Below are 15,560 nucleotides of genomic sequence, written 5' to 3' on the forward strand. Positions count from 1 at the left end.
TCGGAACGAGTTCTCCCTACCTTCATCTGCATCTCGTATCAACCAAAGCTGCCTCGCTAAAATGTGGGTACCGGACGTCATCGACGGGCCTCGGCCCTAAATGTACGTCTCAGTGGTCCATCTAGAGCTCCCGCATCAAGACTACTTCGTACATCTATCACGGCTCCAGAAGTTCCTGCATCCATTTCATCTCCACCGCACTCACACCACGCGCATAGGCCTTTGTGCCTGTGTACACAAACTCGTTATACATAATACCCTCGTATTTCCTTTGTGGGGTCTTGCCACTAAGGCCTTGACCTCCAGAGGTATACGAAGGCAGGGAGAACAATACGCTGCTTGGATGAATGGCCACAACTTGGTTCGTGAGGATGGTCCGATAGCTCCCGTCGGGACAAAGCCGCGCAACATTGGGGTGGAAGCCGGTCATGATGCACTTGAGTATCCGAGTGGTTAGACTGGTCTTGTCACCATCCCGCATTGGTATGACTTTCCGTGGTCCTTTTCCACCCATTTTGCTCTCAGCTTCGTTCTTGCGCTGGTATCGGTCCATCAGCGCGGTAAGTTGTTTCCTGACATCCATGGCGCCGCTCATAGCCCGGTGCGAGATGAACCGCTCTTCACACCAGCGACGGCGATCTGTGTTTTCAGCCACATATGCCTGGATAGTAGCTAGGAGGGTGAGATGGTCCCCTTCACGTCGAAAGAGATGTCGTCGTGATTGCTGTGCACGTGCTTCTGCGGAGTCTTCTTCAGCATCCGAGTCACTGAGGCTAGATGGTTTGGAGGTAGGTTTGACAAAGTCGCCGGATGTAGTAGCAGATGGACGGTTGTGGATGTTGAGGAAGATATTCTCAACACTCAATGCTGAAACGATATCAATAATCTCCTCGACACAATCATATGCTGGGTCTGCGCTGGCAAGGAGGACTCTCGCCAAGCTCGCAGGCAATGGTAAGACGCTCATCTCTCGTCCCAGACGTGTGATCTGCCCGTTCGAGGTATCCAATGCAGAGAGCTGGAGGAGATGTATCATCGCCCTCTCGAGAGCTCTTCGTGGCGGAGCCGTCAGGAATGGGAAGTCACCCAAATTGTCAATCGAGTGCGCCTTGAGTGTGAGTGCAAGCTGACTGAGGTCGCAGCGCAGGATTTCAGGTTCGGTATCCTGGGCCAGTTGGTAGTAATCCGCTTCAGTGTACAACCTGTATGCAGTTCCCGGGGCATCTCGTCCGGCCCGTCCAGATCGCTGATTGGCGGAACTGCGAGAGATGGGCACTGTCAGTAAAGTGTCCAAATTTAGGGAAGGGCGAAAAAGTCGCTGCTTCGCCTTTCCGGTGTCAATTACATATCGAATTCCAGGCACCGTGATACTGGTCTCGGCGATGTTTGTTGCTAATATCACCTTGCGTGTCAACTTTGGTGTTGGTTGGAAGACACGTTGTTGGACGTTCGAAGGTAAAGCTGCGTAAAGTGGGAGGACGAGGATTTTGGGAAGCGTCGCAGCCTGCTTGGGGTCTTTCTGAACCGAGAGTGACCAAGAACTCACAAGACCGAGCAGAGATTCGACGGTTTCTTGACCAGTGAGAAACACGAGTATATCGCCTGGTAAAGGACTGTGGGTGTGGATGTCCAGGATTCGCTGATATGCCGCATCGATGACATCTGGCAACGACGTTGGTGTATAGTTGACGGTTACAGGATATTGACGGCCTTTGATGAAAAGCGACGTTGCTTTGCAGGAGCTATCAGTCTTAGCCTTATCCTTCGCAACACTATTGCTGTTGACAGAGTCGGGCTTGGTATCTTTTCGGTCAACAGCATCTGTTTCATCAGAGAAACCAGACCAGTTGTCTTCTGCTCCATGAGACTCGACATCGGCATCGGGTTGACCTTCGTGCTTTTCCTGACTCGTGCTGAAGAAGTTCTGAATCTTCTCCATGTCTGCCGTCGCACTCATGACCACAACCTTCAATGGAATGCCACCCCTGCCATCCTTCTTGTTTCTCAGATCCTGCATCCTTCTGAGAAAGCCCAACACTAGATCCACATTAACTCCGCGCTCGTGAACCTCGTCCACCACGACGGCTGAGTACTCCCTCAACCAAGGATCCCGCAGCATCTCTTGTAAGAGCATACCCTCTGTCAAAAACTTGATCCTCGTCGAGGGACTCGTGCTGTTTTCGAACCGCACAGAGTATCCGACTTCAGATGCAGGACTCGAGTTTCCCAGCGGCGTGCCCATCTCCTCGGCCACACGACGAGCAAGGGAGATGGCCGCCACTCTCCGGGGTTGTGTGATGGCAATGCACCCTCCAACATTAACGCCCCCACCGGTCTTCCTCTTTTGGCACCATGGTTCGTTCACCAGGAACTGTGGAATCTGCGTCGACTTGCCCGACCCTGTCTCTCCGACAAGTAGCAGCACATCATGATCCCTGACCTTCTGGCGTATCTGATCGGCGCTGCTGTAGATGGGTAATTTTTGTCTGGCTGGCAGTAAAAGACGAGCCCGCTCTCTCAAGCTCAGGGTCTTGCTACCGGCCTTCAGGTTGTCGTCCTTCCCTTGCCGTTCCTCAAAATCGACAGTCTTACCTGTCGCCCCATTCTGTGCAGATTTAGACCTGTGGCGTTCCAACTTGTCCTTTACAGATGCGGACTTTGACGGGAATGCTTCATCTGCAGATCTCTTGGTTCCTTTGCGGAGCATCGTTGCTTCCTTTCTTGCACCTCAGTGCTGATGGAAGTTTTGAAATGCGTGTACTTTTCGCTATGCATGAGGAATAGGGGAACACCGCGCAGCGCTGAGCAAATAAAAGCACCCAAAACGCCCGAAATTATCCAGTACAGGGAATGATAGATGTGTCTGGCAAGCGATGGCAAAAACAAAATTTCTTCTCAGCCTCGTCACGTTTTCCCCACAGGCTTGGCACCGAAACAAGGTCCGTCTGCCAACCAGATTCAAAACCGGACACGGTACTCGGTATTATATGGAACCTTCTACAAGAGAGATCCGGCTAAGCGGACTTGGGAAATGCACATTGTTTGGCGAGTTTTAACGTTAACAACTACTATCGTTCAGTGGAGACTTACGGCTTCAATCGATGCACCAGGAGTATAATTGCATGTGGGATTCTCTGGCTGAACGGAGCGAGCGGTGGTTTTACATGGTTCATTTTGTACATCATCCAAGTCTCTATTCTTTGGATGTCTTCATATCAGAGCCTGCCCTCTAAACATAGCCTCCCTGACTTCCCTGATCACGTCCTTTCGATCTTTGCCTCCCATCAGCACAATCCCTCTTCCTCGCCGATTCATCCTGCCCATCCGTCCTAACCGGTGGACAAAGTCGATTGTAGTATGCGGAACATCATACAATACCACGTGGCGGACGGCGAGGGTATCGACGCCGCGTGAACCAAGGTCGGTGGTCACGAGAACCTTAACGTCCGGGAGATGCCTTGTAGGTCTGGATGTTTGGGTTGGGTTTGCCCCAGGAGTCGCAGGGGTAGATGAACGATCGAAAGGAACAAAGTCTTTGAACAGTTTCTTGGAGGCCGAAGCTGGGGAGGAGGACGGCTTAGAAGAGCCCTCGACGCGCTCAACAGAGGTGAATGTTGCGAGGATTTCAGCTTGACGCTGCTCCGTAGTATCTCTAGTCAGCGCGACGGCTTCGATTCCCTTTGTTACTAGAAACCGGGCAACTTCTTCCGCCTTTTCGCGTTCGTTGACAAAGACAAGGATGTGCTTCACTGTATTCTTGGGGTTAAGGTCTTCGTGTACAGCCTTCCCAAGCGTCCAAATCACGTCGGCACACGCCAGATCGCGGCTGCCACGGTACGGATCTTTGTCGATATCCACAGCACCCAATTGAACTCGACGCGGAATCGTATGTAGTTTAGGTGTAACGATGCGTTTGCAATCGGGGAACCGCTTGTCAATGAACCTGTCAAGACTGTTTGGAATCGTAGCCGAGCAGAGGACCAGTTGCTTCAATGAGGGGGCGGCACGATCGATAATTTCGCACGTTGTCTCGCTGAAAGAGCGGTCAAAAAGGGAGTCGGCCTCATCCATGACGAGGTATTGAATGCGGGACAGGATATTTGGCTCCTTTTTGGCGATGCTGGCGATTAAATGAGGAGATGAAACTAGTATATCTATACCCTGGGGGTTGAAGAGGCGGTTGCGAATGACGGTGGGTGTATTGGAGGAAGAAATGCCCGCAGAGCGATATTTGACTGTGTGGCCGATAACTTTGACCACCTTCGTGACCTGCGCAACGAGTTCGGACGAGGGAAGAAGGATGAGGGCGCGAGGCCGGCCCATAGATTGGTTTGGTGGTAATTCATCCGTTTCGGAAGGGTCTGCTTCGAAAACGCGGTTCTTGTCTCTCCCTTCAGTTTCTTCAACCCTGCGGGCTTCCCGCTCAAGCTCTTCGTTACGATCCGCTTCTTCTTGTTGTTTGACGGCATTGATGACGGGTAGTAGGTACGCCAGCGTCTTCCCTGAACCAGTCTCTGCCGCGAGAAGGAATGTCTTGTATTTATTCTGGGTTGGCATTCCGTCTACATCCACCTGCTTCTGTTTTTGATACTCGCCCTTTTTACTGAGGAGCGCGGGAATTGCCAGCTTTTGTACAGGTGTGGGCGTATACTCTGTCAGATGTGGCAGGACTTGGGTGTAGATAGAGTCAACGACCGAAGGCATCAATCCCAGCTCTTCAAAGGACTCGATTTTCTCCATTTGCTGCTTGAGTTTCGTGCGTTGCCCGTAGGATAGGGGAGTAAGGATCTGCTGCATTTTCAGTGCGTGGAAGAGCGGTCGTTCGTCTTTGTCCCTTTTCTCCTTCTTCTTGAAGGATGAAGTCGATGGGACAGCAACATGGTCCTCTTCGTTACGAGTACGAGGGGCTGCAGTGTTCGTGCGCAACTTGGTTGCGGCGGCTCGCTCTTTGAGCTTCGATCTAAGGGCCATTCCGACCCGGGTCGGAACCGCTCGAGGTGCTCTTGTAACAGGCAATCGTGCCACAGTTTGATTCATTCCCGCAAATGGACCTGCTGTGTCCCTCTTCGCAACCCTTCTGCCCGCGTCTGTCTTCCCAACATCTTGTGTAAGAGTCATCCTGGAAGGTTTTCTCCGTTGGCGCATGGCTAGTGCCATATACCTCTGAGGCTGCCATCGTCGCGTTGGCGGCCTGAGCGCAGAGATTAATGTTCGAAACTGGCAAGAAGGGCATATGGCAGCGGAGGACGACATCGACGGATTGTGGCGAAAGGCTGTGGAAAATGGGAGGAGGGTGTAGAGACCATCCAACAGCACCGTTGTGATATTGAACTTTTTTTTTCCCTTGCGCAGCGCGGTTTCGCGGTCCACTGTAGTTTAGGCGAGGACCCCCCTGCAAATCCGGCGCCACAGGTTGGGGTGTGTCTCAGGTGGACATCACCGCCAGGGTGTTGCCTAGCAACCGGTGGTGTCGCGGGCTTTGTTGTTATTCCCCAGTCAAATCGCCGTGGGGCGACCACTTAAGTTTCGCATATACCATCAGACAAACGTTGAAGATTAACACTCTCAACGAGATACTTCTCTGCTGACTACTTCTTCTTCAAAGAGTGGTCTCGATTGTGGTCGCAGTTGGGCAGTTAAACTGTAGCTCACAGTCCCTTTGCCACAGCGTTTATTGCTATCATTTCTACCTACCCGCAGCTGGTCTGCCTCATCAGGCTCAGCACAGACATTCTGCCATTCTTTCCAACTTCGCGCGCTACCCATCGAACGATTCTTCACTCCTCAACTCGGCCAACCATTGCCTGATTGTTGGTCTGAGCTCGACATCCGCTACATACACAAAGCCATTGTCGAGCTCTCCTGCCCTATGCTATGGCCTCCGAGGTAAAGACAAAACTTGTTGAGATTGACCTTGTTGTGCTCATCCTCTATTTCAGGTCCCACCTTTGCGCATTCAAAAGGGCGGCGGAAATGGGCCCAGCTCTTCGCCATCTAAACTGCCGCGAATAAGTAATCGTCCTCTCTCCGAACTGAGCCCTATGGCAATTCGCAGAAACTCTCCAAGTTTCCCGCAACCAAAGGTATGTCGGTCACCATCAGGCCAAGCCCTAATCTAATCCGTTCGCAGGGCAAGCTACTCTCAAACGAAACCTCTCCAATAGGCTCTTCACCTTTTTCTTCGAGTTCACCACGTCTGTTCTGGCAGGGCCGCGATCCCAGCTCTCCCGCGAGAGACAACACCGAAACTCCTCCTGCCTCCTCCCCACCAAAGCGCTCCTCCATTGAGAACCTAAAGAAGGCCTCGAGGGTGAAAAACAGTAGCATGTTTGCCCTCGAGCAGAGTACTCACTATGATCCTTCGCGTCCATCGATTCTGGACGGTCGCCCTCAGAGCATGCAGTTTCTACGGCAGTCCTCGCCAGTTCGAAGTCCCGATGCTGTGCGAAAAGAAAACATTGCCCCACTGGACAAGGCCGCATCCTTTCAATCGCAGGAGAAGCAGCAACAGGAGGAAGCTAAAGATACAACCAATCCAGTCACCCCTCTCTCGCCAAGTCGATTGAACAGCTCGCCAGCAAAGTCGTCCCTGTCAAAGAAAACCGGGTCAGCATTCAGAAGCAGTGGCTTTAACCCTGAGACCGGCATTTGGGAAGACGATGACGACTTTCGAGACAGACAACTGCCGGCTGGCCGTGGGTTGCACCGTCATCAAAAAAGCGTTACTTTTGATCAGGCGCCTCCACAGATCAATGAGTACGAGATGACTACACCAGCCCCTTCGTCAATTGCGTCCGGATCGCGCGAGGGTAGCTATGAGTCCACCGATGAGGACGACGAGGATGAAGATGAGGACGAGGAGGCAGGCTTGGAGAGGGTTTCGTCAATGGATCACGATGACAGTTTTGACGCGTCCCTTGAGGATACTGAGAAGACACCAGTGGTTCTGCCCGAGGACTGGCGGTTCATGAGCCCTGAGAATGCCAATACTGACCTGTCTCATCTTGAAGAAGACGTCTTCGAAGATGACTGCGGCAGTCCTGCCCCGACCGCCCAGCCAAGTATTCCATCTTACCGCCCTCATCAGACAAGTGCAAGCTCAATCGACTCTAACGGACAGTCTCGCCCTCTCCCACCGCTTCCGCCCATGATCGGATCACAAGGCCACTCCAGGTCTGACAGCTTGTCTGGTGCTTTTGAGCGTATAAGCGTCGCGTCACGATCTCTTCCAAGCCCACCATTGGCAGCCAGCTTTTCAAAGGCGGACATTCAAAAGATCGGGAGTGGCAGTTCCCTGTCAGCGGATGACAGATTGAGATTGATGGCACTCCAGGAACAGGAGAGAGAACGTCGGATGAGGCGAATGGCTGCCAAAGACGCTGTCCACTCTCGGAGCACCAGTAACGAAGACTCGCTTGCTGGCGATTCACAGCCAATCCAGTCTGAATCAGGAAACTCGACCCCACAACTGTCAAGGGCATCGATCCTTGAAGGTCTGCGTGGTCGAGTCGGCGTTGATAGTCGAGAAGGCAGCGAGGAGATTGCAGAGACGTCTCGACAGCGGGATCTCTCCTCTCTTGATCCTGATGTTCCGATACCCTCATTGGAGGATCCTACACAACTACATATCAAAATGGAGGAGGATGAAGAGCCTGACCTGTACTCCATCCCGGATATGTACATGGGACGTACTGCTTCCGGTTCAGACGTTAGCACCAACCATGATGACGACCTCACAAGCCAATATTCGCAACCCTCACAAGCATCTTTTTTCCCTCAAATGGCTGAGGAAGGAGACGACACTCCCAAAGCACAGAGTCCAGCTCGAGAGTTGAACGCAAAGCCCACAACGACCGAACGTGTGTCTTTGCCAGATTTCACTGACTTTGGCGACACGAGCAGTTTCGATATCGGCCTGGCTCCGTATCTGACCCAGAAGGACGAGGGTGCGAAACCAGCCACCGTTATCGCGGCACCATCTCAACTGCCCGACCTCGCTGCTCTCCGCCAGTCAATTCAGCGATCATACACTCCGGAAGTTCAGCTCACATCATTCCAAAGCCCCCCAAAATCCAGCCCAGAACATGCAGCACCAGGAACCCCTGATTCTGTGGTTAGACACCCCGTCCAACATGCAGAGTCGCCTAGCCATGTCGGCATGGACCAAAGAGTGGATGAGTTGGCTGCACAAGCACAAAGTGACCGTTCAATTAGCCCCTCCGACACGGGTTCGGTTTTGGTGCACGAGAAGGAGATGTCACCTGTGTCCCCCATCTCGGACACTTTCGATCAAAGCGCTGAAATAGCACAGAACAATTCCACGCTTCCAGAAGCAGCGGATGAGAAGCAGCAACCCGAAGCAGACAAGGAAGAAGGCGAAAAGAAGCGGACTAGCAGCCTGCTGCCGTTGGATATCCCCCACACAGGATTGGACGAAGGCCTGGGATTGGGTCTCGAGAAGGAATTTGACCGAGTAGTAGAAGCCCAAAAGGTAGAGTTTGAACTCTCATTGCAACGTCTTTATTACCCTTTTCACGGACGATTCCCCTCCAGTGAGCTGCCCGAGGCAATGGAGGTGAAAGGAGGCAACCCAATGGAGAACATCCCTGTTCTCCCCAAACCTCGTGGAGCGCGTCCCCTACGTGCGGCACATGTTGTTCTTTCTCCCGACAGATGTATTGATGAAGAGTCATTTGCTAATCGAGCTGGCCGTCGACAGAGAGGATACCTGATGAGACAAAACACCAAGATTGTCGTCGCGAGCGAACGAATCTCTCAAGATGAGTGCAGATCTCCTGGCCTTCCGGGGACTGAAGACGGTCTGCTCGGCGTCCCCGCGGAAGCTAACCAGGTCCATGCATCACCGCGCAAGACGAGTCAGCCCACCTGGACTGCTGAGCCATGGAACGGTAAGGTTCGGCGTAAGAGTATTCGAGTTGGCGGGGAAAAGGCTGTCAGTAAGAGGAAGCCAGTCGAGGGCCCTGTACCGCCTCTTCCAGGACAAGCAAGCAATGCTCAGGAGGGCCTTGACGCTGTTGCTGAAGATGACATCGGAGAGGAAGAGGAGTGGGAGGATGGAGCCGAACGTGGCCGACTTTTTGTCAAGGTGGTCGGTGTCAAGGACCTGCAGATGCCATTTCCCCAACGTAAGCTGTTTTCTGATTCTATTAGGGACTTGATGCTGATCACGAATAGACGAACGCACTTTCTTTGCCCTCACGCTCGACAATGGTATGCACTGTGTGACGACAGCTTGGCTTGATCTGGCTCGAAGTGCACCTATTGGACAGGAATTTGAGCTGATTGTCCTCAATGAGCTTGAATTCCAACTCACACTGCAGATGAAATTGGAAGAGCCAAAAGTGGAACGGCCGCAATCGCCATCGAAACCGCCCGCATCGCCTAAGAAGCAAGGAGCCTTCGGGAGGTTGTTTGGGTCGCCTAAGAAGAAGAAAGAGTCGGAAGTGCGAGCTCAGCAAGAAGCCCAGGCGGTCAGAAGGCCAGTGACACCACCTTCGGCGTACGAACTGGTTCAAGGCCTGGTGGCTAAGGACGGCTCATTTGCTCGAGCTTACATTTCGCTCAGCGAGCATGAAAAGCACGCATACGGCAGACCGTACACAGTGGACATTACCTGCTTCAACGAGTGGGCGATGGAAGAAGTCCATGTGGGCAGTTCGAGAAGCAAGAAGAGCGTGACGCAGCTCCAGCGTCGGCCGCCTTATGAAATTGGCAAACTCGAACTGCAGTTGTTGTATGTGCCAAAACCGAGAGGAGCCAAGGACGATGATATGCCCAAGAGTATGAATGGCGCGATTCGGGCATTGCGGGAGGCCGAAGAACGTCTGGCGCAACAAGCAACTATCCAGGAGTTTGAGGGTTACCTGAGCCAACAAGGAGGCGATTGTCCGGTTTGTGGAGGCCCATTGAAAAACCTATTGAGGGAAGTATGCTGACGAATCTTAGTACTGGAGACGACGGTTTTTCAAGCTCGCCGGGACCAAGTTCACGGCATTCCATGAAACAACGCTTCAACCCCGGGCAACCATCAACCTTGCGAAAGCTACGCGGCTCATTGACGACAAGACGGCGTTGACGCAGAGAGAGACTTCAACCAAGGGAGGTGGACGGCGCAAGAGTGGGTTCGCGGAAGAGGAAGAAGGATACATGTTTGTGGAGGAAGGATTCCGGATCCGCTTTGCCAACGGAGAAGTTATCGACTTCTATGCCGATTCGACAGCCGAGAAAGAGCAATGGATGCAAGCGCTGTCGCAGGTCGTAGGCAAAGGCGTCCAGAGCAGCTCGGCCCCGGTTAAAGGATGGGCAGAAATGGTGCTCCGGCGGGAGAAAAAGATGAAGACAGCAGCAGGCGCAGTGCAACGGCCCAAGGCAGGTCATCAACGAACGGAAACGTACCATGCAGGTGGCGGAATGGGCCAGACGCACAGTCCAATGAAAGGGACAGTCGGACGGGAGGAGCGGCATCGAAAGACCAAGAGCATGTATGCGTGAGGAGGAACGAGACTAATAATGAGGACGATCGAGTTGATGGTTGATAGGGGGGCAAGGGAATGGAAGCTTGAAGGACATCAAGGCTTGTTTTGAATATGGATGGGTTTCGGTCGGCGTTGGTCAAAAGAGATATGACGATAATGGACCAGGGTCGGCTCCACGTGGGAATTGTCGGTTCGGTTCGATTCGATTCAAGTTCAATTTTCTGTTCATGGGAAGATGATTTCGATGCAGCACACGATCAATGGAGGAGCAACAAAGGGGTGGGGAGACAGGATTGTTTACTGACTCGCCAGGCGCCTGAATGCCGTGATGTGCATCTGACAGAATTTGTGTAGAAAATGAGATGGTGAATTCTTACAAAGTGTGCGACAGTATAATTGTGTAGAGGGTAAGGAGGTGAGGAAGTGGTGAATATCCCGAAATCGTATGGATATCCGTAACTATACGAGGGCAACGTAGGTATGAGTAGTGGTAACAGGGGTACCGAACAGGGTCGTAAGGTATCATGTATTCTGTAGGGTAGGTATGTGGTTGGTCTTGTCACTGGACTGTATCATTGTTGTTGTTGTCGTCGTCTCTTTTCCTTCCACCGGCACATCATCAACAGGCCTCGCCTTTCCGTCGGAAAGTGGGAATCTCCAGTCCTGGATCCCCCCTCTTAGTCACCAATGATCATCGACCTATATCAATTGTTCCCCGGGGTTGTACATATGGTGGTTTCTTCCCCGCATCTGTCTTGTCTGATCCCACGGTGTCTATGCCGAGCCGATGAGCCGTACCTACTGCATGTATGGAGAGGAGAGAGGGAGGAAGGGGAGAGAGATAACATATTTCTCCATTTATCTTGCTTTTTTCTCTTTTCGAGTCTTTTTTTGATCAAGGGGAAGAATACTATTACTCGGTATACCCAAGTCAAAACCGAGGAATTGAATAAAAGCTCTTTCAGAAAGAGAACTCAAGAGTCAAAGTCAAAGGCAGTCCTGAACTAGCCAGTCTCTTACATACATATATATATATATCACTCGATCCCTCACACCCAGACACCTCTGCGTCAGATTCTACCTGTATCCACTCCTCTCTTCACCTCCTCCGCCTACCAAAGCGATAGCAAGGAACAAAAACAAAATGTCCCCCGCCCTCGACGTCTACGACCACTCGTCGGCCGAGAACCGCTCCGTCGGCGCCCTGGGCGCGACCACGTCCGGCAAGAAACTCCGCGTGCGCTCGTATCCGAAATTCGACTCGCTCGAGGAGGAGCGCCTGTACCGCAAGCAGCACCTGGCGGCGGCGTTTCGCGTCTTTGCAGACCGCGGGTTCGACGAGGGCGTCGCGGGGCATATCTCGGTGCGGGATCCGATTTTGAGGGATCATTTCTGTGAGTTTTCTTTTTTTTTTTACCTCCTCTGGACGTGGTAGGGGAAGGGGCAGGGGCGCAGGTATGAGATTCGTGGGACAGAGAGGGGAGAGGATGGACGTGTGAAGGAGAGGTGACTGTCTAACGAAAAGAACGAGGGAGAATGGAAATAACACGATGAAGGGAAACTTTCTTTACTGACTCCTGTTGGCAGGGCTCAACCCCCTCTCGCAACACTTCTCCCAGATCTGCGTCTCGGACCTCATCCTGGTCAACGAAGAAGGCGAGGTCGTCGTGGGCGACGAGCCCATCAACGCCGCCGCCTTCGCCATCCACTCTGAGATTCACAAGGCGCGCCCGGACGTCGACGCCGCGTGCCACGCCCACAGCGTCTACGGCAAGGCCTTTTCCGTCTTCGGCCGCGAGCTGGACATGATGACCCAGGACGCCCTCCGGTTCTACAAGAGCCACGCCGTCTACGACAACTTTGGGGGCGTGGTCCTCGACCGCGAGGAGGGAAAGAGGATCGCCAAAGCGCTGGGGAACGGGAAAGCAGTCATCCTGCAGAATCATGGGTTGTTGACCGTGGCGAAGACGGTGTGTTTCATTCTCTCTCCCTGCCTCCCTGATTCCCCTTTTGCTGGATCTTATTACTGATGGTATCACCCTCTGGCCCAAAAAAAAAGGTCGACGCCGCCGCCTTCTGGTTCATCTCGCTCGACAAGACCTGCCACGCCCAACTGCTCGCCGACGCCGCCAGCGCCGGCAGCGGCCACAAGAAAAAGCTCATCTCCGACGTCGAGGCCGAGTTCTCCTACTCGCAGGTCGGCACGGACGAAAAGGGTTGGCTCGCCTTCCAGGGGTATTACGATGAGCAGCTCGCAAAGACGAATGGGGGGTTTTTGAAATAACTAGAAAATACTTTGCAAAGAACCGAGTGCATGTGTCGGGTACTCTTTTTAATGAAATTAAGACTGAATCACTATGCATCAATGATGCTTGCTTAACGGCCAGTTCGCCAACAAATGCTCCTTGCCGGTGCTGAAACTGATATTGTCAAAATGGCTAATGGCTAAATGCCCATGTCGAATGTTAACCTGGGGGAATGGTGTAAACTATGTATATTCCATCAGCAAAGCCCTCCAATTCTCGTCGGAAGTCGAAGGCAATGCCACTCCAGATACTAGCGCTTGCTCCTTAAAATGCGTGGGTATCATAATACATCCGGTTCGCTTCAAAAAAAAAGTCTTGTCCAAAATAAGAGGGCGTGCCTCCGTCACCTCATCCACTAGCTTAGACTTCTTTACCGCAAGCCACTGACACTGGCTTTGGTGTCGGGCTGTCTGGATCATCAGATCCTTCAGATGGATTGCTGACAGGACTTGGTACAATCACCGTTTTGAGCGGACTTGGGAGAGGTGGAGCCGGAGAGTTCTTCCTCGAAGGGCTCGACAGTGGACTCGCCATCGCCAGGCTTCTTGCGCGCGCATGTAGTTTGCGTTCTTCTTCACCGTTCCAGTCCTTGGTAAGTTCGGCCCTTACTCCACGGCTCCATTGTCGAACAATGTTCTCGAAAGATGACCAAGTGCTGACGGTTTCAACCTGATTTGCAACAGCCATCACGTCGAGCTGAAGCTTGAGCTCCCATCTGAGTTCCGCGGCCTTCAGCCAAAAGCGAAGGTTGTCTGCACGCCTGTACGGTTTTGCCACGTCTTCGTGAAAGGATTTGATAAAGTCGAATTGCCGCTTGGATCGTTTGACAGCGGCGTTGTGCATTTTCACAAGATCCCTGCCATCAGCTAGATCACGGAAAAACTCGGGCGTGACATCGGCTTTCTCAAGCGATGGGCTTTCTCCCTTGCCGTGGAGCAAGAAGTTGAGGAAGTTGATATCCCTTTCTTGCTCTCGACCAACCCACTTGGCATCATCCATCCAGTGCCAGTCCTTTCTTTCCGTCTTGTCCGCCTCCTCCAGTTTCGCTTCTTGGTCGATCATCATGCCAACATCACTCACCCAAACCAATACGGCGAGTCTCTCATCCTCACGAAATCCACCCGCAAAGTTTCGAGAAGCACATTTCTTCAGGACATCGAGCACAGAGTATAGATCCCTTCTCAATTCCTGGTCCGACTTGATAGAGTTCAGTCTCTGGGGATTGGGATGCAGAGTGTAATAAAGTCTTGCGGCTCGAATTGCTTGAGTGGTCGTGTCAAGGACATGCAGTCCCTGAATTTCGTAAAATCCTGGTGTCGGGTCTCCGGGACTGCTACTCGCCGGGCCTTCACAGGACTCAACAGCTTGTAATGCATTTTCTAAAGCTTCCACGAGTTCTTTCTTCATGGTTTTCTGATCGGGCGGTGGAGCCACATATGTTGATCGATCACTGTATGTGGATACGGTAGGGGGTAACATGACATCCGTGCCATCCTCAGTCAAAGTGTCCCAGGAGGCCTGAGACTCATCCTCGATTGGAGATTCAACGAGTTCTTGATTCGCAGTTAACGAGAGCTTTGGGATATCGTATTCACCATTCTGCTTCTTTTTTGCCATTTGCCCTCCCTTGCCATCTAACAATCCCGTTCGAGCGAAATAGTATTGCAGATGGGCGATACTGCCGAGGCTCATGACGCTCTCACGATTTTTGGCTGACTCGGCAAATGATCCTCCCTGAGGACGTACATAGCCACGACGACGGGAGTATGTGCTCGTTCGAGATGTCGTTGAGCCATTGGAGTATGATGATCGGCTCGAAATCGTCGAAACGCCGGAGCAGGATCGATTAGTCAAGAGGGCGGAGGAGTCAGGAGTTGCGAGTAAATTCGGCGAGGTTGAGGGCGATCGAGAAGGGAGACTGGAGGATGACAGGTCTAGATCCGTGCTCATGGCTGCTCGATTGTCACTGAAGACGTCGAATTGGGGAAGCACAGGATGTCTGGCTAGCGGGATGCAAGCAACGGTCGTGGCACAACCCAAGAGGTGGGCGTGTGGCACAGAAGGGGATGGCAAACGTTCACAAGTAGCGAAAGACAGGTTGATAAGTCCAAGTGATATGGTAAGGAGCGACGAAAGATTAAAGCAATCAGTATAGCACAGAACAACTGCAAACAGTGCAAAGGAAGATGAGCCTGGCCATGGTAGTTGATGGTCGGTCATCAAAGGGCAGGTTGAAGCAGGTTGGGTCGTGAAATTGCATCCAGACGCTAGTGCCAGATTCGAGGTCGAAAAGGGGAACGAAGTCGGCAGAATCAACGGGCTCGCTCCTCTCACTCGATCGATCTCTGTAGCAACGTCACCTACACAGCTTAGCTTTATTATTTTCGACTCCGGTAAAAGATTGCGGACTGGCATCGATCCTCTCGGTGTGATATATAAGAATATCAAGCAGAGCTGAGTCCCAACTCAAACCGCACTGTTTGTTGACATATCCGGACCCCAGTGGCGCGCACAGTCATGCATGGGGCGCGTTTCTTCGTCACCTAAAGTTTGGCGGTTCCAGGCAGTGGCGGCCGGATCGACGGGCTCAACCGGCCCCAGGAGTCTGACCGGTAGAGGGCGTTGAAGGCGGGATAAGCAGCAGCCCAGGGGCCTACCTAGTGCCTGGTACTTGTACCTACATGTAGGGTTCACATCGCCCCTGGAGCATGCTGTCGTCATAGCCGCCGCAGTCTCGTCCTTGCCCCGCATTCAAGAA

General features: G+C 52.6%; 5 protein-coding genes across 5 annotated transcripts; 2 read left to right on the forward strand and 3 right to left on the reverse strand.

Annotated features, from left to right (window-relative positions):
- Positions 1-157: 157 nt before the first annotated feature.
- AYO21_08191 (hypothetical protein) lies at positions 158-2,707 on the reverse strand (the record flags this gene model as incomplete). Its single annotated transcript, XM_022658139.1, has 1 exon — positions 158-2,707. One exon carries the CDS (start codon positions 2,705-2,707, stop codon positions 158-160), a length of 2,550 nt encoding a protein of 849 aa, XP_022509535.1.
- Positions 2,708-3,210: 503 nt separating this feature from the next.
- Positions 3,211-5,118, reverse strand: AYO21_08192 (hypothetical protein; the record flags this gene model as incomplete). The annotated part of the gene is made up of 1 exon (XM_022658140.1): positions 3,211-5,118. One exon carries the CDS (start codon positions 5,116-5,118, stop codon positions 3,211-3,213), a length of 1,908 nt encoding a protein of 635 aa, XP_022509536.1.
- A 756-nt stretch (positions 5,119-5,874) lies between these two features.
- On the forward strand, positions 5,875-10,512 carry AYO21_08193 (hypothetical protein; the record flags this gene model as incomplete). Its single annotated transcript, XM_022658141.1, has 5 exons — positions 5,875-5,886; positions 5,940-6,083; positions 6,131-9,146; positions 9,196-9,911; positions 9,967-10,512. 5 exons carry the CDS (start codon positions 5,875-5,877, stop codon positions 10,510-10,512), a joined length of 4,434 nt encoding a protein of 1,477 aa, XP_022509537.1.
- A 1,128-nt stretch (positions 10,513-11,640) lies between these two features.
- Positions 11,641-12,780, forward strand: AYO21_08194 (hypothetical protein; the record flags this gene model as incomplete). Its single annotated transcript, XM_022658142.1, has 3 exons — positions 11,641-11,890; positions 12,084-12,466; positions 12,556-12,780. 3 exons carry the CDS (start codon positions 11,641-11,643, stop codon positions 12,778-12,780), a joined length of 858 nt encoding a protein of 285 aa, XP_022509538.1.
- A 382-nt stretch (positions 12,781-13,162) lies between these two features.
- On the reverse strand, positions 13,163-14,752 carry AYO21_08195 (hypothetical protein; the record flags this gene model as incomplete). Its single annotated transcript, XM_022658143.1, has 1 exon — positions 13,163-14,752. One exon carries the CDS (start codon positions 14,750-14,752, stop codon positions 13,163-13,165), a length of 1,590 nt encoding a protein of 529 aa, XP_022509539.1.
- Between the last annotated feature and the right edge of the window lie 808 nt (positions 14,753-15,560).

The sequence above is a fragment of the Fonsecaea monophora genome (assembly GCF_001642475.1).
Source record: "Fonsecaea monophora strain CBS 269.37 chromosome Unknown Scaff69, whole genome shotgun sequence".
In the NCBI taxonomy this organism is placed as follows: Eukaryota; Fungi; Ascomycota; class Eurotiomycetes; order Chaetothyriales; family Herpotrichiellaceae; genus Fonsecaea; species Fonsecaea monophora.